At 46.5% G+C, this 27,558-nt stretch overlaps 3 protein-coding genes across 7 annotated transcripts in view; 2 read left to right on the forward strand and 1 right to left on the reverse strand.

The window, feature by feature from the left end:
• The window catches only part of RPL11 (ribosomal protein L11), a 145,236-nt gene that overhangs the window by 102,108 nt on the left and 15,570 nt on the right, over nt 1–27,558 (forward strand). The window lies entirely within an intron of this gene.
• Nucleotides 146–15,086, reverse strand: LOC133370294 (elongation factor 1-alpha 1-like). Its single transcript, XM_061596416.1, has 8 exons — nt 14,980–15,086; nt 13,405–13,609; nt 11,553–11,732; nt 9,603–9,899; nt 8,206–8,356; nt 4,812–5,068; nt 3,846–4,080; nt 146–488 (listed from the first exon to the last, which is right to left on the reverse strand). Exons 2-8 carry the CDS (start codon nt 13,546–13,548, stop codon nt 367–369), a joined length of 1,386 nt encoding a protein of 461 aa, XP_061452400.1. The 5' UTR covers nt 13,549–13,609; nt 14,980–15,086; the 3' UTR covers nt 146–366.
• Nucleotides 15,077–27,558, forward strand: part of LOC133370293 (cyclic GMP-AMP synthase-like) — an 18,830-nt gene continuing 6,348 nt past the window's right edge. For 2 of the 5 annotated variants that reach the window (XM_061596411.1, XM_061596414.1), the window contains exons 1-3: nt 15,077–15,173; nt 20,370–20,664; nt 25,382–25,689. In XM_061596411.1, coding sequence (XP_061452395.1) covers nt 20,412–20,664; nt 25,382–25,689 — 561 coding nt within the window. In that variant the 5' untranslated portion in view covers nt 15,077–15,173; nt 20,370–20,411. Of the gene's footprint in view, nt 15,174–17,659; nt 17,803–18,637; nt 18,717–20,369; nt 20,665–25,381; nt 25,690–27,558 lie in introns of those variants that run through there. The other 3 variants (XM_061596412.1, XM_061596413.1, XM_061596415.1) reach the window with 3 other exon arrangements.

Here is a 27,558-nt window from a genome sequence, read left to right on the forward strand (position 1 = left end):
CTTGTATTTGAGTAGGCTTATGTAGGACTGCACTGAGAATCCCCATGATACCCATAAGATAGGCCAATATAATCTCTCCTCACCCATTCCACCCTCACCCCAAACTGCTGTCTGGTTGTTGATGCTGTGAAAACTGAGAAACCAATTAAGATGCAAATTATTTCTTTATTTTTTTAAATTAAGGCTTTTAACCCACCACCCAAAAGCAGTGACCAGACTCCAGTTTCCTTCAAGATCTTCTTCCAATGCATTTCAGGGCTCGGCCATCAGTCTAGTATGAGTAAGCTCAGGCTTCAAGTCAGGGATTGAAAAGAGCCCAAAGGCAACTGTTGATACTTTAGGAGGAAAAACGAAACACAAAACTCTTCACTTCTTGCTGGCCTTCATAGCAGACTTGGTTATTTTGGCTGCCCCACCAGCTTTCTTCTCCACAGACTTAATGACGCCCACGGCCACCGTCTGTCTCATGTCCCGAACAGCAAAACGACCTGTCAGAGAAGAGGCCTCATTAGGGCAGAGAAGATCAACACAGTTGCTGGAGCCTTTTTGCCTGTAACCAATTTGTGGTTATGATGGGCATGTCTACACTACAGACATCAGTTAGTCTCTGGTTTAAACTCCCATGGCTTCATTACTGTTGCTGAAAGTTCAAGATCTGTAGCTTCACTCACAGAATTACCATTTCCTAGGATCTGTTAGGAATAGGGAACGACTATTAAATCAGTTTTGAAGTCTGTGGGTGTAGCCATAAATAGAACACAAAATCACAAGCCAGAAGATCATAGCCTTAGCAAGAAGCACCCTTCCTGAAAGCTAGAAACAAATGCCTAGCCCAAGTGCGGAGAACCTTTGGCCCTCCAGATATTCTGATGGGAGTTGTAGTTCAGTTGTCCCCACTGTTGGCCTAGCCACTCGTTTCCTGGACAATAGCCACTGATCATTAACTATCAGCCCATCTAGTTACAGTATATAACTTGCTTGAGCATCAAAATAAACATTATGCACAAAAATCAGCTACAAAGATACACAGACAATTACTATATTTTACAAACAGCTGTACAAAATATCCTCTGAATACCAGGAAATAGATTATAAATACAAATCAACTATAAATTCCTTTTTTTAAAAACACGATTGACAATTAGGCAAAAGAAAAATCAGCTCACCCTTTCCAACCACCATATGCCTGATCATTCATACAATTAAACAAACCAATCTATTAAAATTCCCATACAACAAACAGAAAAAAACCTCAACTAGTTAAAATGCATCCCATTCTATTCCACTTAAGCACACTCACATCAAGCACACTCCACTATACTCAAACCTACTGTTCTAACATGCCCTCAAAACACACTTGACAGCCACTCCCATAATTCAGTCCCACACTCTCCGTCAACAACGCTACTCCACAAGACCCAGACAAACCTGGTCAAATACTGGCATACAACCAAGTAATACACAAACATCTCTATCATGAAAATCTCCCCATAAAACATTAATACCAAGCACTCTCCATCATCTCTCCCTCGAGGGGCAGGGAGGCAGGATTTGTCCCCAATAGCAGGCTCTTCCTCTGAAAGGAACAGAAACCACTTTCTCCAGCTTTCTAAATAGACTGGGCAATGAAACTTCATCCGTTTCTCACCACCACCACCAAAAAGGAGAAAAAATACTGTACAATAAACACAAGCAGAGCCAGCACCAGGCATGACTGGGCCCTTGGGCACCAGCCTGCCCGGGGCCCGCGGCACTCGCTTGCATGCCCCACCTACCTTCCTGTTGTCTTGAATGCTGTGCGCCATCAACTAAAATGGCAATGGGGGCTTCCCTAAGGGGGTGATGCCCCTGCCACCATCTTGGTTGATGGCACATGCACGCTATGCAACATGCGCACATGCCTGCCATCAACCAAGATACCAGCAGGGGCATCAGTCCCTTAAGGAAGCCTCCACCACCATCTCAGCTGATGGCAGGGATGCATGTGCAGCGCACGCAGCATTCAAGACAAAAGGTAGGTAGGGTGTGCGGATGGGTCCAACAGTCTCTATGGAGGCGGGGGTTGGGAGCTCCCTCTCTGTGATCTGCGGCAGGGTCAGGAGTCGACAGTGCCATGGAGCACGGAACAGGAGTGCTACCCTCCAACCCTAAGGAGGGCCCCTTTGGGGCCCTCTGGGCCACAGTGGCTGTCGGCCAGGGCCCAACTTAGCCACCCTCTGGTGCCAGCCCTGAACACGAGTGCCTCATATAAATGCCACTCACTTCTCTTGTCTCTCAGCTGAGGGACCAAAAGCTATCCCAGTATCAGAGTCTCACCCTAGTAAGGGGTAGGCATCATTAACTCTAAATTCATATACAACCTGGCCATAGAACAATCAGACCAAAGACCAATGTAGCCCTGGCAGAGATGGTGACTGGGGTTTTGCCAAGGAAGGAGCTTCAGGGCTCAGCAAACATTTGAACCTGCGTCTCCTCTGTATGCTGTGAGCACACTAGTTGCCTACACCAAAGCATTTCAGTTGGCCATACTTGGAAGGGGAATGGGTTGATCTGTTGATCAGTTGTGCAATCTCTTTGAAGCAACTGAGAAAAAACACTCAAGCTGCTCCCACAGGAAAAAGAGGCAGCGTTTGACTAGCGTGGTGTGGCTGTTTTCAGGAGAGAGAGGTGGAGACACACTGGAACCGGCAGAACACTCAGTGTCTCTCTACTCTAAAATACCAGGACTGCATATACTGTATATAGCACTAACTATGATGGTTGTGCTCTGCCTCCACTATCAGAGGCAGTATGCTTCTGAATACCAGTTGCTGGAAACTGCAGGAGGGAAGAGTGCTCTTGTACTTGGGTCCTGTTTGCAGGCTTCCCATGGGCATCTGGTTGGCCACTGCGAGAACAGGAAGCTGCACCAGATGGGCCACTGGATTGATCCAGCAGGCTCTTCATATGTTCTGTGGGAAGGCTGAAGTGCAAGGTGCACAGGGTGAAGACTTATCTCCCCAAGAATTTAATTTTTCGGTATCTTTTTTTAAAAAGGCAAGTTGCTAGCCCTCATGTCTGTGATAGGGTGTCCACATGCACAATGCTCCTCAGTGCCAGATGAACACAGACACTTGCCTTATACCAAATCAGACCATTGGTCCATCAAGCTCCGTATTGTCTACCCTGACCAACCATGGCCCTCCAGGGTTTCAGGCAGAGACCTCTTCAGCCGTAACTGGAGATTGAACCAGGGAGGGTCTGCCTGCAAAGTGGATGCTCTGCCACTGAGCTACAGTCCTTCCCTAGGACAGGGCCTATGAGTAGCTGAATGACCAAAGTGGGAAGAAGCAGAACTTCAGTGCCCCACAGAGCTTCACTCCTTACCCCTGCCCCATAACTAGAAAAGCCAGAATTATGCCCATTAAAATGAAGGTATGCATGCCAGCTCAGTCTGCATAAGATCTACACAGGACACAGAATCCATATTTCAAAAACTTCAGCAGAAAGAATTGGAATAACACACAGCTTTCCAACAATATCCTTTGTATCAAAAGACTGGAAAGAGAACAGCTCGCATCTTCTTCTACTATATATTTTGGAAAGTTGTTTGCTATGCATATGGGCACCTCTTAAGATACCATAAACCAAATTTTGCATGACGGTTTCCGATATGAAGGAGCAGGTTTTCATCTTTATTTGGATACAACCAGACACCATCTTGAATCAAGATGGTGGAGTGAACCTTTCAAAACAGGACTGTCTTTACCCACAGAAATCCAGAACTGCACTGACATTTTGGTTTTTGAAGAATTCCAGAGAAACGCTGCGAATCTCTAACAAACACGTTGCCACGCCAAACTTACCAAGAGGGGGATATTCAGAGAAGCTCTCCACACACATGGGCTTGCCAGGGATCATCTGGACAATGGCCGCATCTCCAGACTTCAGAGCTTTGGGGTTATCCTCCAGCTTCTTGCCAGACCTGCGATCAATCTTCTCCCTCAGCTCAGCAAACTTACAGGAGATATGGGCTGTGTGGCAATCCAGCACTGGGGTGTAGCCTGCCGAGATCTGGCCTGGATGGTTCAAGATGATCACCTGTGTCAAGGTCAAGGAAGAAGAACAGTTAGGACTTCTGGAAACACTTACTGTCCCTGTACAGGTGTCTTCCCCAAGCCGGTCTCTTCCGGGTGTTTTGAGTTACCACTCCCATCAGCCCATGGCAGCTGTCTGACCTGGCAAGCCTCCCTGCTCCCACTCCCACAGGCCAATCATCTGACGTCATGACCACATCAGGTGACCAACAGGTGGGCAGTCTGCCTACCTCTCAAGGTTGGTCCATGGGGACGGGAGGAGATAAAGGTCAGGCCTACTGAACCAAAACGTTTTCAACCCCCACTTTAGGAATTTACAAAGACATGGATCTCTACAAAAAATGTGCAGCCGAACAGTATAGAAAGGGCTGTAGCGCTGCGGTAGAGCATCTGCCTTGCATGCAGAAGGTCCCCAGTTCAATCCCCTGGTGCCATCTCCAGGTAGGGCTGGGAGAGAATCCTATCTGAAACCCTGGAGAGCTGCTGCTGGTCAGTGTAGACAGCTGATCTTCAGCCTTGGGTCCCCAGATGTTGTTGGACTACAACTCCCATCATCCACAGACAGCATGGTCAATGGTCAGGGATGAAGGGAGCCGTAGTCCATCAACATCTGGGAACCCAAGGCTGAAGAACCACTGGTGTAGACCATACAAAGCTAGATCGACCAAAAAGTATGACACGGTATGAAGACAGGGCCTGATGTTCCTAAGACCCCACTTCATTTTCTCCACTCACCTGGGCTATGAAGTTGCCTGCCTCCATGGGAGGGTCGTTCTTGCTGTCTCCAGCCACATTCCCACGGCGGATGTCTTTCACCGACACGTTCTTCACGTTGAACCCAATGTTGTCTCCTGGCACAGCCTCTGCCAGCGCCTCGTGGTGCATTTCCACAGACTTCACCTCCGTGGTGATGTTGCTCGGGGCAAAGGTGACCACCATGCCAGCCTTCAGGAATCCAGTTTCCACCCTGCCCACTGGGACCGTGCCAATGCCTGGGGGTGGTGGTGAAGTGACAGGCTGACCCTCCGAGTTGTGCAGTCAACAGCCCTACATGTTGGGCCATGCCCACACGCCATGCATTTAAGGTACACTGCTTCCCCAGAGAACCCTGGGAACTCATTGGTGAAGAGTGCTGGCAGTTGTAGTTCTTTGAGGGGTAAACTACAGTTCCCAGGATTCTTTGGGGGAAGCCGTGTAATTTAAAAGTATGGCATGGGTGTGACCCTTAGTCCAAGCTCTCAACTCCACCAGACGGATGACATCAACTCTCAATTCGCCTTACCTCCCAGTTAGCACTTTCGAGTCTTCTAAACCGGGGTGGGGGCTTTTTCAGTCCAAAGGCCACAGTTATTCACGGACAACTTCTGGAGGGCTAACGATGGGCAGGGCCAGACACAAAAGTGGGTTGAGCAAAAGCTAAAACGTACGAAGTTTCCTTTGTACATTCCAAAAGAGTCAGAGGCTTTTTTACATACATGGGCGCGCTCACACACACACACACACACACACACACTGAAGCAAGCCAGCTGCCTGGGGAAAGCCGAAAGGGTCAGGCAGAAAGGCGGCCTTGCATTTAGACTTGAGGTTCCCCGTTCTTGACATGCATTATGCTGTTGCAACCCTTACCTTCTCTTCTACTTTTGACTAGTTGTGGAATAGGGTTGTCACAATGGATGTGTAAGAGGTAATTAGGATTGTCACAATGTGTTATGTTACATTTATAGGGTTGCTATGGTTTTTGCGTTGCTGTTATATCTGCCATTTGTTATTTCTTCTATTATTGTTGTATTATTTCGCTTGAAATGGTTTTTGCCGTTGTTTGACTTGCTGTAAGCTCTTTCATATGCAGTGTGTTTTTGTTTTCCTTTTTGTACGTTGTTTGAGTTTGAAAAAAGCAACTAATAAATGCTATTAATAAATAATAAATAATAACAAATGCCTACAACCCTGTCAGGTCAGCCATTGTTATTCCCGTACTGAAAACAGGGATGGTGAGAACAGGGGCTTGCCTAAGGCTGGCTAAGCCATATTCTGAGCCACTAGGTCATATCACCTGCAAGGGTTACATTACACCAGCAAGAGATCCACCAACCCATCGCTGAACACTTAAGACTTTTTTTTTTTAAATTAAATGGGCAGGCCAAATTGCAGCATCAGAAAACGTGATGAAATTATAAATGTCACTGAGCCAATTTATAAAACAGGCTAGATCAGCAATCTGGGCGAGCAGCGAAGGGAAACTGGAGGGGTACTATCTCAATGACATTCCTCAGGGCAAGCAGTGATGTAGTGGAACAGGAACACGGGGTGGGGGGTGGAGCACAACTCCAATACTTGCTTCACAGCAGGATCAGGACCAGCTCAAGACATTTTACTGCCTGAGGCAAAGGACACAATGGTGCCCTCCCCAACTTGGTGTTCCATGTTCACAGAAGCCAATTGGACAGGTAGCTGAATCTTGCTTAACACAGATGGCAGGATGGGATCCTCCACCACACCTGGAGGGCAGCACAGGCCATGCAGCACAGGGGTCTCAGGAGGAATGGCCAGGGAGGAGGGGCTGCAGCCACTGCTCCACAGCATCCTTCTCCTAAGGCAGCCTTTCCCAACTAGTGGACCACCAGATGTTGTTGGACCACAACTCTCATCAGCCTCAGCCAGCATTGCCAATGGTCAGGAAAGATGGGAATTGTGGTCCAACAACATCTGGTGGCCCACTAGTTGGGAAACGCTGACCTAAGGTGATTGCCTCACTCTGCCTAATGGTAGAGCCAGTCCAAAGCAGGAACGACAACAGCATCTGTGAGAGTGATGGTGGTGGGGGCGGCTTTGGAGGACAGATCTGGCATGTGTTCCCTTTCTTAGGTAGGTTAGGCTCAGCCAGTGACTGGTCCAAGATCACCCAGGGAACTCCATGGCTGGTTAGGGAAATGTGTCCTGGTCTCCCCTAGCCTGAAGCCCAACTTGCTGACCAATGCAGAATGCCCTTTGCCAATTCCCACATTACCCGACTGTCCTTGGCAGAGCTTGGAAAAGTTACTTTTTCGAACTACAACTCCCATCAGCCCAATCCAGTGTCCATGCTGGTTGGAGCTGATGGGAGTTGTAGTTTAAAAAAGTAACTTTTCCAAGCTCTGGTCCTTGGCTACAGATTCTTGGGAGGCACGGCCCTAGGGCAGGCATGGGGAAGATTTGACCTTCCAGATGTTGGACTCCAACTCCCATCAGCCCCAGCAAGCATGGCCAATGGCCAGGGATGATGGGAAGTGTAGTTCACCAAGCCTTCTCGGTGGCTGCCCTCAGGCTCAGGAACCTCCTAGGGAGGTTAAGTGGAAACTTTTCTGTTCCTACAGGCTTTTGGGAACTGACTGCAAGGGTTATTAAATAGGGTGCTGTTTTGTCCGAGTTGTATTTTGTGGGGTTTTTTTAATCACTATGTTTAAATGGTTTAATTTTATAGTTAATTATATTTTAATTGTAACTTCTGTACAGTTTATTTATGTTTCTAACAGTACTTGTTTTACATTTTTGTAAGCTGCCTTGAGTCCCAGATCTGAGAAAAAGACGGGATATAAATGAATTAAATAAATAATAGTTCAGCAGCATCTGGAGGGCCAAAGCTTCCCCACACCTGCTCTAGTTGTCATGATATGCTCCTGTGCTTCACTATATAACACTATATCACTGGGTGCCTGCGACAAACTTCCACTTGTTCTTCTCTCTATTGCCATACTTTCCCAGACCTCCCCAATAAAAGGCACTATTTAACTTTAAGAACTGGTGCCAGAGTTTGTATCTTTCCTGTTCCCTCCCAGTCTCTATTCCTTGCATGTCATGGCTTTGAGATTGTAAGTCTGATGAGAGAGACTGTCAGTCTTAATGGTACATAAGCTGCTCTGGAAGCCTTTTGGCTGAAAAGCAAGGTACAAATGCTACATGTAAGTGAAGTAATGATTCAAAATCCTCCCCAAGCGCCAGAATACTAACCTGCACTGAATCACAGTACTGAACATGGTAACCAAGCACAGGCCACTGTCCTGTTTGCAATGAGCAGTTCCCCATGTGGAACTGGGCATGGGAGACTCCAGATCTTCCTCCTTCTCTTGTCTCACCCATCTAATATACGTACCACCAATCTTATAGACATCCTGCAGGGGCAAACGAAGGGGCTTGTTGACAGGGCGGGAAGGAGGGATGATGGAATCCAGAGCTTCCAGCAAAGTGGTGCCAGAGGCATTGCCTTCCTTTCTGGTGATGCTCCAGCCCTTGAACCACGGCATCTGCCAACGGAGATGAAGCACACATGCATTAGCTGGAGCGTGCCTGCAGATATCCTTGGAAAGTGAGCAGAGAACAGTCTGAAGTCGCATCCTGAGGTTCTACAGCTGAAGCCAAGTAGGTTTGGGTCTGAGCACTGCCTAGATGCAGACCTCCTAATCTTTGCAAGCAGACCTCTCTCCCCTATGGATTGGAGATGCTCCAAGTTTTAACAAGGGAGGGGCCAAGCTTTGCCGGTCTAGATTCAATCCTTGGCAGCCCCAGTTGGGATCTCAAAGGTTCTCCATAGTATTTTGGAGATGTACTGCCAATACAATTTAGCCATACTGGGCCAGGTGGGCCAACACTCTAAATCAGTACAAGCAGGGCTGTGCAATTCCTCTGGAGGGCAGAATTCAGCTTCCCAAAAATCTGTTTTCATTTTTTAAATGGTGTGTGTGGGGGGGGGGAAGAGATGAATGTCTAGTCCTTACGGCCAGAGAGGTATGCTTGAAAGTGGGCAGAAAACATCTGCTGAAATCTCCAGAGCCATTTAGATCCCTAAATAAGATTTTCACAAATGGAGGCCTGTGGCCCTGTGTTGTAAGTGCAACAGCAGGGATCATTCAGTTTGTAATTAAGGTTAATCCTCATAAGGTTACAGTCAGCCAGTATAGGAGTGGTGGAGATGCTGCCTAGCAACCAGTCAGTAGCATGATCTTTGCTGAGGTAACACATGCTCCAATTAGATGTGTAGTTCTGAGGCAGAGCTTGGAAAAGTTACTTTTTTGAACTACAACTTCCATCAGCCCAATCCAGTGGCCATGCTGGCTGGGGCTGATGGGAGTTGTAGTTCAAAAAAGTAACTTTTCCAAGCTCTGTTCTGAGGGTTTCCCCCTTATATGGTATGGCTGAATATCTCCCTGCTGAATGCACAGCCTAAGCTAAGAAAGACAAAATCTCTCTATTGCACCTCAAATTATATACTATTTTTGATCAGTTTACCAAGTAAAGTGCTATCAGGATCTTTTCTCTCTGGGCTCCATATTGTTATTTAAGTGCCTCTGCCAACACCCTCCAGATGTTGGACTCCAACTCCCATCAGCCCCTGCTAGTTCAGCCAACTGTCAGGGCTGATGGGAGCAGTAGTTCAACAACATCAGGAGGGCCACAGGTTCCCCTGTGCTAAAGAAACACAGCTGACTTCAACAATCCAAACATCCATATCAAGAAAATTGAGGAGGAAAGAAACACCATCAAAGTACTCACATTACTGCTGGGCTCCAGCATGTTGTCTCCATGCCACCCAGAGATGGGCACAAAGGCCACGGTAGCTGGATTATAGCCAATCTTCTTGATGTAGGCACTCACTTCCTTGGTGATCTCCTGGAAGCGCTTGCTGCTGTAAGGGGGCTCCGTGGAGTCCATCTTGTTCACCCCAATGATGAGCTGCTTCACTCCCAAGGTGTAGGCCAACAGGGCATGCTCACGGGTCTGCCCATTCTTGGAGATGCCGGCTTCAAATTCACCCACGCCGGCTGCCACAATCAGTACTGCACAGTCGGCCTGGAGGTGAGCAAGACACAAGTCTGGGATACTGCTGTGACTCGAGGAACTCCAAGGAGTCAGGACAGAATCAAGGGCGGTTAGGGCATATCCACTCCAGAGCAGTGGTGACTGGTGCTCCTTGGGACTGGTGGGGCAGAAGGCCGGCTGCCCAAACAATAGGTGGAGCCAGAGCCAGTGATAGGCAGAGCCAACTAATTCTGCTTTTGTCCCCATCCTTTACCCGGCTGAGTTCTAGAAGGGCAAATCTGAGACTGAAGAGGAGGAAGAAGCTGACAGGCAGTGCCACCCTCTGGGCTGGTTGTAAGTAAGAAGGCAGGCAGGTGGAGGCTGGCTGAGGTTGGTGGGGCAGTGCCCCATTCCCCCCAGTGGACCAGCCTCCAATGTACTACAGGATTAAGTTACTGACACTCACTGAGAAACTATAGCACTGTGAAAGCAAACAAAAATCCCTAATGGAGTTTCCAGAATTCTCCAACTACAACCCCCAGAGTTCTTTAGGGCGCGGTGGGGAACTGGATCCGGCCATCCAGATCCTGGCCTCCCCAAATCCTGGGAGATATTCTGATAGGGAGAGGGGTCGTCTGCCTGTCGATCAACCAACATCACCATCACATTTTCTGGGTTGCCTGGGCAGTTTGAAATCAAACTGCATGGCCAGGTTGACTGGTGGAGCCTGCAACCACACTTTTGGCAGGGAGTTGTGTCCATACCTGCCACCTGTATGACGGCAGGCGGGCAAGGCTTGGTGAGACAGCCTTGCAGGCCAAATTAGACCTTGTCAGGTCTAATTAGGTGTGTGTGTGCACGCGCGCATGCACACACGCACACACCCCTGCTTAAGGAGGAGCCATGAGCCATAAAAACAAGACAAAACCATAGCCCATCTAGCTTAGAATTGTCTATAGCAGAGGCAGGCAAACCCTTTTGCTGCCTAAGGGACACACACCCCTTGAGGCTAACCTTCCAAGGCTGCAGGAGCAGGGAGAAAATGAAAAAAGTGGGCAAGGCTACCTACTTTCTCATACAGACACACACATAGACACACATATATACCATATATGTTTATATGTGAGCACTACACACAATATGTGAGAGACAGAGAGAGGGAGAACACTCCCCACATTCACTCTCATACATCCAGATACATACTTATCCCAGCAATTACCTTAACCCTTCCCCGGCTGTGATTCCCCTCCCAAATGTCCCACACAAAGCAATTAGCCTTTTTTTAGGCCTCTATGGGGAGTGCTTACTCCCTGGGAGACCAATTCATGGGAGCCAGTGCTTCCCAACCAGCTTGTGTGCACGGCTCCCAATGGAGCTGGCATTCAGCAGGGCCGGCAGCTCCCCTTCCGCCAGCTCCCCGGCATTTGGATTCCCCTGCCCCTCTGAAAACTTCAGTTTTGTCAGTTATACATGAATCTGTAGTCAAGTGAAAGCCTAACACAGATACAGCCAAATCTAAGGCTGAACTGAAAGACAAGGATCTTCATCACTGAATGATTCCACAAACTGCTCCAACAACCCTTGCGAAAGACAACTCACACTTTAAACAGGTGGGTAGTTTTCACTGTTTGCAAAGAAAAAAGAAGAAGCCATAACTAATGGCATTCCTTCTCCCCACCTAAGGATGGAAGACAGCAGGCTTACCTGAGAGGTCCCAGTGATCATGTTCTTGATGAAGTCCCTGTGGCCGGGGGCATCGATGATGGTGATGTAGTACTTGCTGGTCTCAAACTTCCACAGGGAGATGTCAATCGTGATCCCCCTCTCCCTCTCAGCTTTCAGCTTGTCCAGCACCCAGGCATATTTGAAGGAGCCTTTTCCCATCTGCAAGGAAGAGATAAAACTGCTTTTCGCCACGACGCAAAAACATGCCCTCAAGAAGCCCTTCAATTGTTGCTGTTTTTAATTAATGCCAGGCATGGATTTGGGGGGGGGGCTGTGCAATTTTCATTGCAACTACTGCATGCCAGGAGATGTAGCCTCTTCCACAGCCTGATAAAAATGACAGACGATGCTATGGGCGCTGTTTTTCTGGGACTAACCATGAGGCTGGTATCAGGACTGCCGAAGTGGTCCACCTACACTGTGGTCCCAGCAGTAAGCACCCTGTTACGCCTGTTTAATTATCATCAACAAAGGATTATCAAGAAGGTTCCACAGAACTATCACCTGTATACATTGATAGACCTCTCCATGGTTTATTTAAAGTTAGTGGCCATGACAATTTCTTGTGGCAGTGCACTCCAGAGGTTAACCGTGCATAAAATGAAATTATACTTCTCTCCTGAACCTACCCACCCACCATCTGCAACAGCTATCCCACTCTTAGGCTGCAATCCAATACATGCCTACTGAGAAGGAAGCTCCATTGGGTTCAAATGGTACTTACTCCCAGGTAAGGCTGCAATCCAATACACACTTACCTGGGAGTAAGTCCCATTGAACCCAGTGGAGCTTACTTCTGAGTAGGCATGTATTGGTTTGCAGCCTTAGTCTCCCTATGAGGTCAGTGGCAGAACATCTGCCTTGCGTGCAGAAGGGCTCCAAGTTCAATCCCCGGCATTTCCAGGTAGGGCTGGGACAGACTTCTGCCTGAAATCCTGAATGGCTGCCAGTCAGTGTAGACAATATGAGCTAGATGGATGAATGGTCTGACTCAGTGGAAGGCAGCTTTCCAATGTTCCTGTGTTCTAGTACATGAATAAGCCCTCCATTACCTAAGTAAACATTTTACAAAAATTGAAAAGCAGTTTAATGAAAACTATTTTCTCCCCCCATTTACAATAAAACAACTATCAACTTTATACTAGCATACAAAATCACTGGTCATTCAATTATCCTTTCCCCCCTGCCCCAATTTAGGGACAAAGCGTGTAGCAAAGACATAGAGAGCTATGACAATGGGTGGTATTTCTAAGGCACATCAATGATATGGAACAGGGAAAGAGCGATAGATGCCTACAGTAGCCAATGCTTAATTTCTAAAAGTTAGCAGTGCTAGTAGCATTTGAAATGTGGTGTTGGAGGAGAGCTTTGCGTATAATACCATGGACTGTGAAAAAGACACATAATTGGGTGTTAGAACAAATTAAACCAGAACTATCACTAGAAGCTAAAATGATGAAACAGAGGTTATCATACTTTGGACACATAATGAGAAGACATTATTCACTAGAAAAGACATTAATGCTGGGGGGAAAGAGAATGGAGTAGAAAAAGAGGAAAGCCAAATGAGATGGATTGATTCCATAAAGGAAGCCACAGACCTGAACTTACAAGATCTGAACAGGGTGGTTTACAACAGATGCTACTGGAGGTCGCCAATTCATAGGATCATCATAAGTCAAAATCGACTTGAAGGCATATAACAACAACAGTCGCTCAGAGCCACCTGAAAATCCTAGTTGCAAGCCCAGTCCATGGTGACAGAGTGCCCTCAGCACATGCCTAGAGGCACTGCCTCTCTTTCTCACTCCGAGCCCTAGCATTAACTCACCTCTGCTGCCTCCTTCTCAAATTTCTCTATGGTGCGCTTGTCTATGCCTCCACATTTGTAGATGAGGTGGCCTGTGGTGGTTGACTTCCCCGAGTCCACGTGCCCAATCACCACAATGTTGATGTGAGTCTTCTCCTTGCCCATGATTATGGGATTTGAAGAACGGGATTTTTTTTTAAAGCAAGGGTACCAAGTCTGGATATACCTAGCAGAAAGGGAAAAGTCAACAAACTAGGTAAGAGAAGGATTAGACAAAAACATGGAGGATAAGGCTATCCATGGTCACTAGCCATAGGGCTTACCTTCCACTACTGAAGGCCACAAGCCTCTGAATATCAGTTGCTGGGAGCCACAAGTAGGGAGAGCGTCACTGCACCCAGATCCCACTGGTGGGCTTCCTATAGGGGCATCTAGCTGGCAGGGGTGCAATTGCCCTGGGTTGCAGAACCGTTGCTTTTTTGGGAGCAGGGGCCCAGCCAGGTCCCTATGTACAAGCCAATCAACATGAAAGGGGAGCATGTTAGCCACTGAGAAGAATTCTTGTCCTTTGGGGCTGATTGGAGCCCATCAGAGTGAAAGGAGGTGAGTCAGCCATCCAGTAGACTCTTCTCTATAGCTAACACACAACCTCCCCCCTTCATATTGATCGGTTCCTAGGGATGTAGTGGAGTGTTGACTGGCGAGATGACAGGGAGAGCAAGAAGAGGGAAAGTGGAAAGGGGGGTGTGGCTGTGAGGAGCCATGGCTGTGACTACTATTAAGAAGGGACGTTGCACTTCTGAATTTGCTACTACACTACTGTTAACGGTACGGGAGCTCTGCACTCTCTTGCAATCTCCTCTTCTACACCACTATTAAAAGCAGAGCTTGGAAAAGTTATTTTTTTGAACTATAACTCCCATCAGCCCAATCCAGTGGCCATGCTGGCTGGGGCTGATGGGAGCTGTAGTTTAAAAAAGTAACTTTTCCAAGCTCTGATTAAAAGTGCAGGAGCCCCAGTCTCTTTTACACTTGGCCACCTTAGTTAGAATCCCAGCGCCCAAGCCGCTCCAGAGTGAAACCCAGCCACGCCGCTGTAAACTCTCCTCCAACTGGAAAAGCTCTTTGATTTGAAAAACCAAGATCAACCAAGGTGGAGAAAGTCAGTTCTGAATTGATCCCTTTTACATGCATATTTCCAGTATGTATAATCTCCCCGCCCCAACGCCTCTCCAAGACCAAGCGACCCTAAACAGATACCGAAGCCACTCCGAAGCGAGACCAGAGCTACTTCACGACGCTAAGAACACCAGGGAGAGAAACCCCGAGCCAAGTACCGATTTTATCGGGGGACGTTAAACATTTTTAAATTCATAGGAACTCGCCAAGGTGGTAGAAACTCAACACTCCCCAGTGTGCGTGTAAATGGGCGGACTCGAGTTATGCCCATAAATAAGCCTAGCACTTTCACTGACAACGCAAGCCGAACCACACAATTGCCCGGAAGCCTTTGCTACTGTTTGCAAGAGAGTTTACTCCCTAGTAAATGTGATGAGAATTCTAGTTTGCTCGAAAAATAATATTAGCCCGCGTTACCTTTCTCCGCGTGTGAATCCCGATGATCAAATAACCAAGTGGTGTTTCGCGCTGCGGTTTTTAAACCCTCAAGGGCGGGGCTAAATTTCAGCAGAAACCTAACCCCCCCCCCCTTTGGTGAGATTAAATTCGAGGCTGGAGACAGCTGCCTTCTCTGGCTAATAAATAGGAGTGAGAGCTTCGGCTATAAGGAGGTATATAAATGCAATAAACAAACAAACAAACAAATAAATAAAGGTGGGGGGTCGATTTGAGACAGAGGTTTTTAAGGTGGGAGGGAGCAAGACTGAGTGAGAGAAGTCAGGAGTCACTGGGGTTCCTCTGTGTACGCCACAATTTAATTTCTACAAAAACGTAACTTCCTGAAATAATGAGGGCTAGAAAGCTACTTTTTAAAATAAAATCAGGCCAGGCAGTCCCTGCGCTTGATTTATTGCTGTAAAAGGAAAAGGAGGCGGTATGTTGGCAGAATGAAGTACAAACTCTTTTCTGAGGGGGTGGCGACGCTAGGGCTTCAACTCCCATCTGCCCCAGCCAGCATACCAAATCGTCAGGAGGAGTTGGAGTCCAGAAACGGAGAGCTACACCTAAGAACATAAGAAGAGCCTGCTGGATCAGGCCAGTGGCCCATCTAGTCCAGCATTCTGTTCTCACAGTGGCCAACCAGGTGCCTGGGGGAAGCCCACAAGCAGGACCTGAGTGCAAGAACACTCTCCCCTCCTGTCCTGAGGTTTCCGGCAACTGGTTTTCAGAAGCATGCTGCCTCCGACTATGCAGGCGGAGCATAACCATCATGGCTAGTAGCCACTGATAGCCTTCTCCTCCATGAATTTGTCTAATATTCTTTTAAAGCTATTCAAGCTGGTGGCCATCACTGCGTCTTGTGGGAGCAAATTCCATAGTTTAACTATGTGCTGAGTAAAGAAGTATTTCCTTTGGTCTGTCCTGACATTCAGCTTCTTTGAATTTCCATGAGTTCTAGTATTATGAGAGAGGGAGAAAAAAATTTCTCTATCCACCTTCTCAATGCCATGCATAATTTTATACACTTCTATCACTTCTTAGAGATCCTATACGGGTCTGTTTATCAGCACTATAGTCCAATGGAGCTTACTCCCCGTTGAAATGGAAATGGACTGCCTTCAAGTCAATCCCAATTTATGGCGACCCTATGAATAGGGGTTTTCATGGTAAGCGATATTCAGAGGGGGTTTACCATTGCCTCCCTCTGAGGCTGAGAGGCAGTGACTGGCCCAAGGTCATCCAGTGAGCTTCATAGCTGTGTGGTGATTCGAACCCTTGTCTCCCAGGTCATAGTCCAACACCTTAACCACTACACCACACTGGCTCTCCCAATGCAGCATGAAAATGGAAATAGACTGCCTTCAAGTCGTTCCACCCAGTGAGCTTCATGGCTGTGTTAAGAGTCATAAACTAGGGGCAGATTAGGTGCACACTTACTTGGGAGTAAGCCCCACTAAAACAGACTAAACTTACTTCTGAGTAAATGTGCATAAACTCAGCTACCCCAGATCTGTGAACTATGCTTGAATTACTGTATAACCTGAACAAGTTGTGATTGAGCCGGCTTTCCCTCCACCCTCCAGTTCCTTTTTCCTCCTGTGTCATGTCTCACAATGTACAATGTAGCTTGCAATGTAGATTGTAAGTCTGAGGGAAAGAACTGCCTTAATACTGCTCTATTTGTTTTTTAATAAGCTGCTGAGAGCCTTTTTAGCTAAAAGGTGAAGCATAAATGCTGAAAATAAATAAAAATGAACCCAGAATAAAGTATCCCTTTCTTAATTTTTCTCTACCAGAGAAAAATAAATGAAACATTTCACATTCCACTGTGTGTGTATGTGTGTGTTGATTTTTCCTTAGTCTTATAAAATATACTTATTTTATACTTCAGCACAGCAGCTTGTAACATTGAGTGCATACTTGCTTATTTATTTATTTTGCAGAGGATCATTTGGATGAACTTGAAGTTTGTTTTGCAAAGGGACAAACATGAACGAGAAAAGAGCATGGAATAATGGGCTCAAGTTACATTAAGCCAGATTTCAGTTGAACATCAGAAAAAACGTCCTAACTGTTAGAGTGATACCACAGTGGAACCAATGACCTAGGGAGGTGGTGGGCTCTCCAACACTGGAGGCTTCTGGGCAGTCACCTGTCCAGTGTGCTTTAAGTTGGATTCCTGCATTGAGCAGGGGGTTGGACTCAATGGTCTTATAGGCCCCTTCCAAAGCTGCAATTCTCTTGATTCTGTGAATCTAAATATTAGACAGGTGCCAACTATGTTGTCTTTTTGGCGCCTACTGGAACCTTCCTCTTTCAACAAGTGTTTTAAGTAGAGACCTTATCCCAGTCTGCATCTGTGTTGGAATTGTTTTTAAGATGTTTTTCAAGATTTCTTAAAGATGTTTTAAAGTTTTTTTGTTTAAAAGATGTGTTAAGATGTTATATCAGCTGTTTGCTGCCCTGGGCTCCTTTTGGGAGGTAGGGTTGGATATAAATTAGTAAATAATATAAATAAGTAAATAAACTTGAACAAGATAGTTCCCTTTAAAAACCAACTTTCCAAGCTCTGAGCATCCCTGGTGTCTGATCAAGAATGTTTGCTCCCTCACATTCTAAGGAGTTTGAGTTTGACTGTTGGAAGTGGACAGTTGGTGATCTCTGGGGCAGGACTCCCTAGGAAACGCTATAGGGTTGGATCATTGTAAAGGCAGCTCTCTACCAGTCCATGTAGGCCAGGGGGAATTAAATAAAATGAAAGAAGCGCACAGTCCAGAGCAACTCCCCTACACACCAAGAGTAAGTACATTTAAGAAGAGATGGCTCTGTGATAATATTTACTAATGTCTATCATTTTACATCCTTATCTTGCCTGAGTTTGAGGACTAGGAGACATAACAGAAATATATAGTTTGAACCCATTTGATAAAATTTCAGGAGGCCTTTGGTGTAGTGTGGTGTAGTGGTTAGTGTGTTGGACTAGGACCTGGGAGGCCTGGGTTCAGATTCCCATTTAGTCACGAAGCCAGGGGTGTAGTCATCTAGGGTCTCACAGGGTCTTAGACGTTTTATTTTTGGGGAACTAGTGTCCCTTTGTCTCCAGCACCCTATGAGGCAATCTACATGAAAGTAGAGTGTGTTAGCCACAGAGAAGAGCCTTCTAACAGGTTTCTTTGTCTTTCCCTGTTGACTGGAGCCAACAGTGTGAAAGGAGGTGAATCAGCCACTGAGAAGACTCTTCTATAACACTCTCCCCTTTCATGCTTATTGGCTCCTAGGCAGAGCTTGGAAAAGTTACTTTTTTAAAACTACAATTCCCATCAGCCCCAGCCACCATGGTCACTGGATTGGGCTGATGGGAGTTGTAGTTCAAAAAAGTAACTTTTCCAAGCTCTGCTCCTAGGGACATCTGTTATTGTGGGAGAAGGCATTAACAAGGACCTCATTCTCAACCCAGCAGGGAAAAAAAAGGATGGGAGGAGCATGGCTGTGACTATCATGAAGGGACCCTGCACTACACTACTGGGTGAAGCTCACTGGGTGAGCTTGAGCCAATTGCATCTCTCCGCCTAACCTACCTCACAGGGCTGCTGTGAGGATAAAATGGAGTGGGAGGAGAAACATGTGCGCTACCTCAAGTTCCTTGGAGGAATACTAGAATAGAACAGAATAATAGAATAACAATAAATAGAATAATCAATAAAACCAATATAGTAAGTGACAAAAAGCCCCCCCAATACAAAGAACTTTAGATATGAGAGGTACAATATGGGCATCTTTGGATTCTCTAGCCCAGGGGTGGGGAACCTGGGGGCTCCTCAGCTATTGTTTGTTTATTTATCATTTTGTTTATTGTTACCTTTAAATCCCACCTTTCTTCCAAGGAGCTCCAGGTGGCGTACAAACAGAGTTCTCCCCTCCTTGATTTTATCCTCACAACAACCCTGTGAGGTAGGTTAGGCTGAGAGATAATGACTGGTCCAAGGTCACCCAGTGAGCTTCATGGCCGAGCAGAGATTTGAACCCTAGTCTCCCAGGTCCCCAGTCTCACTCTCTAACCACTACACCACACTGGCTCCAGCTCCCATTAGCCACGGCCAGCATAGCCAGTGGTCAGGGATGATGGGAGCTGTAGTCCAGTGACATCTGTAGGGCCATTGGTTCTCCATCCCTGACTGAGTCGCAGCAGCCTGCCCTTCTTCCATGGTATGCCCTTCATGTGGCATAAGATTGCATGAGGGAGGCTGCCTCTGACTCATCTCAGGCTAACTCCCTTCTCACCTTGCTAGATGAGATGTGTGGGGATCAAGAGGCAGAAGGAAAAGCACTTTCTAAACAGAGGAAGCTGCCTTATACTGGGTCAGACCATTGGTCCATCTAGCTCAGTATTGCCTACACTGACTGGAAGCAGCTCTCCAGGGTTTCAGACAGGAGCCTCTCCCAGCCTTACCCTGGAGATGCCGGGGATTGAACCGGGGACCTTCTGCGTGCAAAGCCGATGTTCTGCCACCGAGCTACAAGCTAGGTCAGAGGCTGAACTGGTATTACAGAGGCAAAAGCAATAGCGTGGTGGCAAATTCAGAAGTGCAGGGTCCCTTCATGATAGTCATGCCACACACCCCTCACAGCCACGTCCCCTTGCTCTCTCTGTCATCTGGCGAGCCAATCAGCGTGAAAGGAGAGGCTGTGTGTTAGCTGCTAGGAAGAGTCTTCTGAGTGGCTGGCTCATCTCCTTTCGTGCTGATTGGCTCCAATCAGGATGAAAGGGCAAGGACTCTTCTCAGTGGCTAAAATGTTCCCCTTTCAGGCTGATTAGCTTTGGTTCACACATAGGGACCTGGCTGGGGCCCTGCTCCCAAATAGTAGCAGGTCTATGACTCCCCCCCCCACCTCGTGCCCCTGGACAACTACACCGCTGGGTGCAGGAGCAAGTATACAGTAAGTCTGTTCTTGCCTGCCTCCTCCCACACCAGATATGTGCTGCTTATTTGCACCTGACTGAGCAAAGGAGTTCATCACCCTCCCATGTGGCAGGATGGGAGATTCCCAAGGTGGCTTTAGAGCAGTCTCCACCAACATTGTGCCCTCTATATGTTCTATATGCTCCCATCTTCCTTGACCTGGTGTGGGGAACCTTTGGCCCTTCAGAGGGCCATGTTTGCTGACAGGAGTTATAGTTCAGCAACACCTGGAGGACCAAAGGTTCCCCAAACCTGTCCTTCACCTTTCACTGTGCTTTCTGGGGCTGATGGGAGTTGTCATCCAAAACATCTGGAGGGCACCAGGTTGGAGAAAGCTGGCCTCTAATACTTCCAGCCGGCTTCCAGAGTGGTCAGTGCAACTCTGTTCTCTCTGAAACTTCACAGGATCCCAGCAAGGCTCGGTTCTGAATTCCCTCACTCAGCACCATGCCTGTCGAGAAGGGTGAGGAGATGGAGAAGAGGTCTTGGAGTAAGAACAGAGGGAGGCCGTGCAGAGATACCAGCAATAAGCAGGTGCCTGACTGTCAGGCACTAGCGCTACCAGCAAAAGAGCCTGTGGACAGGAATCTGCAAAGTCCAGAGATGCCTAGATCTCAAATCCCAGAAACTGTGCAGCATCCTCGGACACCGGCCCCGTGGTCCAGACAGAGGACTAGCAGGCTGAAGCAGGAGCCTGCAGGTAGATGTCTCCTGTTTGTGTAATGCTAATATTACTGTTGGTGTTGCTTTTGTATTGATTCAGTTCAGCCTTTGCCAACCTGGTTCCTTCCAAATGTTTTCGACTACAGCTCTGGGGCTGATGAGAGCTCTGGTCCAAAACATCTACACTGATGCTCCCACCAAATGTAAACATTGAAGACCTGAGTTTAATAGATGTTATACTGTATGTGGGGGTGTTTTTTTTGTATTTTTATATAGCTATAGCTATAATTTATCATTTATTTTTAAATATATTTGTATACTGACCTTTCATTAAAAAAATCAAAGTTGTTTACAAGGTAACAAAGCACAACAAAAGCATACAGTTAAAAATATTAACAATACAATAAAAACAAAGGTCAGCTATTGCAAAAAGGCATAATCTTAATTGCCTGCTTTAGCCTGGCAGAACAAAAAGGTTCTCAGCAGGTGTTTAACAGTTAAAACAGAAGGTGCCTGCTGAATCTCTGTTGGCAGAGCATTCCAGAGATCTGGGTCGATAATATTAAAGGCTCAATTTCGTGTCAATGTTAAATGAGCCTCACCAACTCATGGGATGACCAGAGCCGCTCCTGCAGATGATCTCAGTGACTGAGCTGGGATATAAGGGTTCAAGCACTCCCTAAGATACCCTAGACCTTGTTCAGGGCTTTGTAAATTAATACAAGGACCTTGAACCTGGCCCAGTAGTGACTGGGCAGCCAGTGCAGGTATTTTAAGAGTGGTGTCACATGTTGTCGGCCATGTGCTTGCATCAGCAGTCTGGCCACTGCATTTTGCACTAGCTGAAGGTTGCAAAACTTGGCCATGAGCAGCCCCACATAGAGTGCATTGCAGTAATCCAGCCTCGAGGTTCCCAATACATGGATAATATATTTGTATTGTTTAAATAAGGGTTCATAATTTACACTTTTGTTTTTTGAGATTGGGTTTCATGTTATTGTTGCACGCCACCCCAATCTCCAAGCAATGTGAGACTTCCAGGGGATCCTACATTTACCCAGAGTTTAGTTTCCTTGGAAAGAAGGTCAGCGGAGACTGTGGTGTCTTTTTAAAATATGGTTTATTTGCACATATTCACAACCTGAGCTTAAGATGAAGGGGTTCTCACCATTAACAAGATCTTGCTTTTCCATCAGGCTTGTAGGGAGGCACCCCAAAGCCATGGTGCAGACAGCAGGCCTCCCTGTGTGTCACTTTCTTAGAACAATAGAATAATAGAGTTGGAAGGGGCCTATAAGGCCATCGAGTCCAACCCCATGCTCAATGCAGGAATCCAAATTAAAGCATACCTGACAAGTGGCTGTCCAGCTGCCTCTTGAATGCCTCCGGTGTCGGAGAGCCCACTACCTCTCTAGGTAATTGGTTCCATTGTTGTATGGCTCTAACCGTTGCGAAGTTTTTCCTAATGTTCAGTTGAAATCTGGCTTCCTGCAACTTGAGTGCATTATTCCGTGTCCTGCACTCTGGGATGATAGAAAAGAGATCCTGGCCTGCTCTGTTTGACAACCTTCCAAGTCCTCGAAGACTGCTATCTTATCTCCCCTCAGTCTTTTCTTCTTAAGGCTAAACATGCCCAATTCTTTCAGTCTCTCTTCATCAGTCCCCTGATCATCCTCATTGTCTTCCTCTGAACCCGTTCCAGTTTGTCTGCATCCTTCTTCAAGTGTGGTGTCCAGGACTGGATGCTGTACTCAAGATGAGGCCTAACCAGTACTGAATAGAGGGGAACAAATACTTTGCATGATTTGGAAACTATACTTCTGTTAATGCAGCCTAAAATAGCATTTGCCTTTTTTGCAGCCACATCACACTGTTGGCTCATATTCAGCTTGCAATCAACAACAATCCCAAGATCCTTTTCACGTGTACTGTTGCTGAGCCAAGTATCCCCCATCTTATAACTGTACATTTGGTTTCTTTTTCCTACATGTAGAACTTTGCACTTATCCCTGTTAAATTTGATTCCGTTGTTTTCAGCCCAACACTCCAGCCTATCAAGATCATTTTGAATTTTGTTTCTGTCTTCCAGGGTATTAGCTATCCTTCCCAATTTTGTACCATCTGCAGATTTGATAATCATTCCCTGCAACTCCTCATCCAAGTCATTAATGAAAATGTCTTCCAAGTCCCCAGCTTCTACAGACTGGACTAAAAACATAAGCCTCTCTTTGGCTCCCAGATTGGGGGAGGGAGGAGGGCCCCTGTCCTGAAAAGAGTTCCAGTAGTCACAGGATCTCTCTTGGCCACATCCCTTTGGATATGCAGATTTAAAATTAAATAAAATTAAATAAGTCCAGTGTGGTGTAGTGGTTAAGGTGTTGGACTATGACCTGGGAGAACAGGGTTCGAATCCCCATACAGCCATGAAGCTCACTGGGTGATCTTGGGCCAGTCACTGCCTCTCAGCCTCATGAAAACCCTATTCATAGGGTCGCCATAAGTCTGAATCGACTTGAAGGCAGTACACACACACATTTACTCACAGGCTAGCTTAACAAAGGAAACTAGCCTGACCAGGAGAGCAGGTTTCTTGCTTGCATATCCCAACTTCAGATACAAGATCACTAACTTGAAGGGGATCCAAAGAAATCATCTGTCTCATCCCTCAATCGCATAACATTATAGTAAATGAACACCATTTCAAATGAGGGGGGAAATACTGGTTTAAAGGGACAGTTTGAAAAATAAGCTTTATGCGTATTATGAAATATATGTGATGAACCTCATTGGTATTAATGATGAATCCCATTTAAAGAGGAATGGTTAGAATGTGCATCTTTTATTCATCTGCAGTATACATTTAAACAGTATTATACCCATTTAAATACCCAAACAGTCAGTTTCTTAATGGTGCTGACAGGAGACCCCTATTCCCCTCACAGAGCTACAATTCTCAGAGTGGCTTAACAGTCAGACCCTCCTAGAAACTAGCTCTGTGAGGGGAAGTGGAGTCTCCTAGCAACTCTCAGCGACCCTGGCAAACTGTAGTCCCTAAGTTTCGGGGGGGGGGGAGCCATGGCTGTTTAAAGTGGCATCACACTGCTTTAAAAGTATAGTGCAGATAAGGCCTATTTCAAAGGTGGAACGTGTTCAGGTTCCAATTAGCTTGGAAGTGAAATGAGGCCACCCAGAACTAAGGGGGGCGAGGTTTCTTTTAAGGAAGCAGCCACTCAAGGTTGAACATACACTGTCTTGCTGTATGTGCGTATGTGTGCCAATCTGCGTTAGAGAGATACTGACATTTATGCAGGAATGGATATGCATGCTGAAAGATGCAATCCAGCGCCACAATCTGCACATGCTCAGAGATCAGAGGTGAACACAGAGAGGAACAAATTGATGTGGCACCTTGTCAAAATGTAAGGTTTTGGGTTTTGTGATTAGAGGAGGGAAAGCACTACAGCATAAAGATTATGAAAGTTAAACATTAGAAATAAATACAGAATCAGGTTACCCATTAACCTGTGAATGTTTTCCTCCTGTTTTGTTTTGTTTCTGTGACGGTGCACCTTACTTGATTTTGGCACCATTTATTTTGCCATTTTTACTCTTTTTGTGAAATATAGTATTTATCTTCCTTTGCAGAGCAATGTACTTGGGACACTGAACAGATATATTGTTATGGAAATGGTGCTACATTGTGCCAAGTGAAGAGATGAGCTCCTCTCAAGGATTTTGTAGAGCTTGGTGCTTGTTTCATAATGAACGCTGGTGGCCTTTGATGTTTGGTGGCTCCTAGCTGTTGCACCAGCTTGGGTTCTAGCTGAAGAAAACAGCTTGGCAGTTGGAAAGTAGCCAGTAAAGTGGATAGAAGATTTGAGTGTTGTAGCTGACCAACAAAAGGAAACAAGAGCATACTGTTTGCTTTTGGGAAACTGGTACTTCTTTGCAGGGTAACCAGACTGGTGGTATATACCTCAACATGGACTAGACACAATAGTAGTGCGTTAGTGGTGCATTTATTCTGCTTTATTAGAAGTTCTGTGATGCTTCTCCAATGCTACCACATTACTGCTGTCTGGAGTGGCTATAGCACAACAGAAACAGGACAAAAATAAACCAGAACATGTTGTGGTATGAAAAGTTATGGGATTTCAGCAGGAAATTATGGAATATGCACTGATTGGAAATGAAGCAGTGTGACTGCCCCAAAACTTTTGCAGACACAAACAGTATTGAAAGCGTATGACTGCCCCAGTAGCATCAAGAGCACAAATCACCATGAATGTACAATAAAAAGGATGTCTGGAAGGGCCCTTTCTTTCATCACTCTGCTACCGCAGAGGGAGGTATATTTTTTTTGGGGGGGGGAAAGTATATTTGAAAAAAAATTATAGAAGAAGAAGATAAACATTACAAAAACACCATTAGGCTATATACGCACCATACATTTAAAGCACAAGGTTTCCCCCAAAGAATCCTGGGAGCCATAGCTTATCCCACAGAGCTACAATTCCCAGCACTCTTAAAAACTACAGTTCCCAGGATTCTTGGGGGGAAGCCATGTGTTTTAAACATATAATGTATATGCAGCCTTAGTCTCCAGTATCCTTTCCTCACAAGAAAACTGATCCTGTGTAGTGACTGTTCTTAGAACTCCCTACCACCTTGGGAAGTGTGGAACATTTGGGTTGAGGGGGGGAACACCATGCAAAATAAATCCTGCCATGATCCAAAATGCTTTTTTATTCTAGCAGGTGATGGGAGGGCATCTTCACTCCCCACCTCTACCAACCTGTCCAACCAGGCAGAGACTGCAGCTGCAATGGCTGTGGGAGGAGGAGGAGGAGGAGACCATCAAAACCTGCAGGCAGAAAGCATCATGCCAGCTCAAAAGAAGGCAAAGCCTCTGATCCTGAAGGAACCAAACAGTGCCCAGGCAGCAGAGGTTCTCAAGAACTTCCTCAGTCACTTTCTCACCTATCTGCACAATTGCCCGGACAGGCCCTACTTCAGAAACTCCAGACAACAGCTTCCAGGCAGCAGCTATGAGTACGAAAAGGTAAGAGAGGTTATCCGGAGTTTTGGGGTTCGGTGTCACCAATATCCGGATGACACCCAACTCTATTCCTCCTTTCCACCTAATGAAACCAAGGAAGCCGTCCAGGTCCTAAACCACTGCCTGGTATCAGTGATGGACTGGATGGGGACAAACAAGCTGAAACTAAATCCTGCCAAGACAGAGGTGCTCCTTGTCAGTCGGAGGGCGGATCAGGGAATAGGGATTCAACTTGTGCTGGACGGGGTTACACTCCCCCTGAAATCTCAAGTTCGCAGCTTGGGAGTACTCCTGGACTCGACTTTAAGCCTGGAGGCGCAGGTCTCTGCTGTGGCCGGGAGTGCCTTCGCTCAATTAAGATTAGTGCACCAGCTGCGCCCGTTCCTTGACCTGTCAGACTTGACTATGGTAACACATGCCTTAGTTACATCCCGATTAGACTACTGTAACACGCTCTACGTAGGGCTGCCTTTGAAGACTGCTCAGAAACTTAAATTGGTACAAAGAGCGGCAGCCAGAATGTTAACTGGAGCTGCGTTCAAAGAACATACTACTCCTTTGCTTTACCAGCTCCACTGGCTGCCAATCTGTTTCTGGGCTCAATACAAAGTGCTGGTTTTGACCTATAAAGCCTTATACGGCTTAGGTCCAGGCTATCTGTTAGACCGTGTCTCCCTCTATGAACCTGCCCGGATTTTAAGATCATCCGGTGAGGCCCTCCTTACTATTCCATCCTTCTCGCAAGTTTCTCTTGCCAAGACACAGATAATAATAATAAAATAAAATTTTATTTTTAGGCCGCCTATCTGGCCGAATGAATGGCCACTCTAGGCGGCGTACATAATTAAAAATACAACATATAATACAGTTTTAACATATAAAACAATTATAATCCACCAACCTACATCTATACACTGTAAACTAAAATTATCTAGGAGACTTGTATGCCCGCTGAAACAACCAAGTTTTCAATCCTTGGCGGAAACCTGCCAGGGAGGGGGCATGGCGAAGGTCGTATGGCAGAGAGTTCCAGAAGGTGGGGGCCACAACTGAGAATGCCCTCTCTCTGGTCCGCACCAGCCTAGCTGTCTTAACTGGTGGGACCGAGAGAAGGTCTTGTGAGGCAGATCTTGTCAGGCGGCATATTTGGTGATGCTGGAGGCGCTCCTTTCGATAAACTGGACCGACACCGTATAGGGCTTTAAAGGTTAACACCAACACCTTGAATTGGGCTCGGTACACAACTGGTAGCCAGTGCAGATCTTCCAGCACTGGGGTGATATGATCCCGGCGGCGGCTGTTTTTAATCAACCGTGCCGCCGCATTCTGTACCAGTTGTAATTTCCAGACCGTCTTCAAGGGTAGCCCCACGTAGAGCGCATTACAGTAGTCTAAGCGAGAGGAGATCAGGGCATGCACCACCCGTGGGAGCAGATGGACCGGAAGGTAGGGTCGCAGCCTCTGTATCAGACGTAATTGATACCAAGCTGCCTGGCTCACCGCTGACACCTGAGCCTCCATGGACAGCTGGGAGTCAAGAATGACCCCGAGGCTGCGAACCTGGTCCTTCAGGGGCAATCTAACCCCATTCAGCGTCAGGTCAATATCTCCTATCCTTCTCTTATCTCCCACAAGCAGTACCTCGGTCTTGTCAGAATAGGGCCTTTTCGATGGCTGCCCCTAGATTGTGGAATTCCATCCCTAGCGAGGTTCGGTTGGCTTCCTCGCTATCGTCCTTTCGCGCCCAGGTGAAGACTGTTTTATTTAGGTGGACTTTTAACTGAAAATGTTACAGTTTTAATCTATTTGATTTAATTTATTTTTAATTGTTTTTAACATGCATATTGGTTGTTCTGATTGTTTATTGTTTTA

The sequence above is a fragment of the Rhineura floridana genome, chromosome 15 (genome assembly GCF_030035675.1).
Source record: "Rhineura floridana isolate rRhiFlo1 chromosome 15, rRhiFlo1.hap2, whole genome shotgun sequence".
In the NCBI taxonomy this organism is placed as follows: domain Eukaryota; kingdom Metazoa; phylum Chordata; class Lepidosauria; order Squamata; family Rhineuridae; genus Rhineura; species Rhineura floridana.

Excerpts from the sequence above, each read along its gene's own strand:
- LOC133370294 (XM_061596416.1), bottom strand. The coding sequence starts at position 13,548 with ATGGGCAAGGAGAAGACTCACATCAACATTGTGGTGATTGGGCACGTG. Across the intron at positions 9,900-11,552 it reads TGATCACTGGGACCTCTCAG|GCCGACTGTGCAGTACTGAT; the intron begins GTAAGCCTGCTG and ends GCTCACCTCCAG. Across the intron at positions 8,357-9,602 it reads TGCTGGAGCCCAGCAGTAAT|ATGCCGTGGTTCAAGGGCTG; the intron begins GTGAGTACTTTG and ends CTCCGTTGGCAG.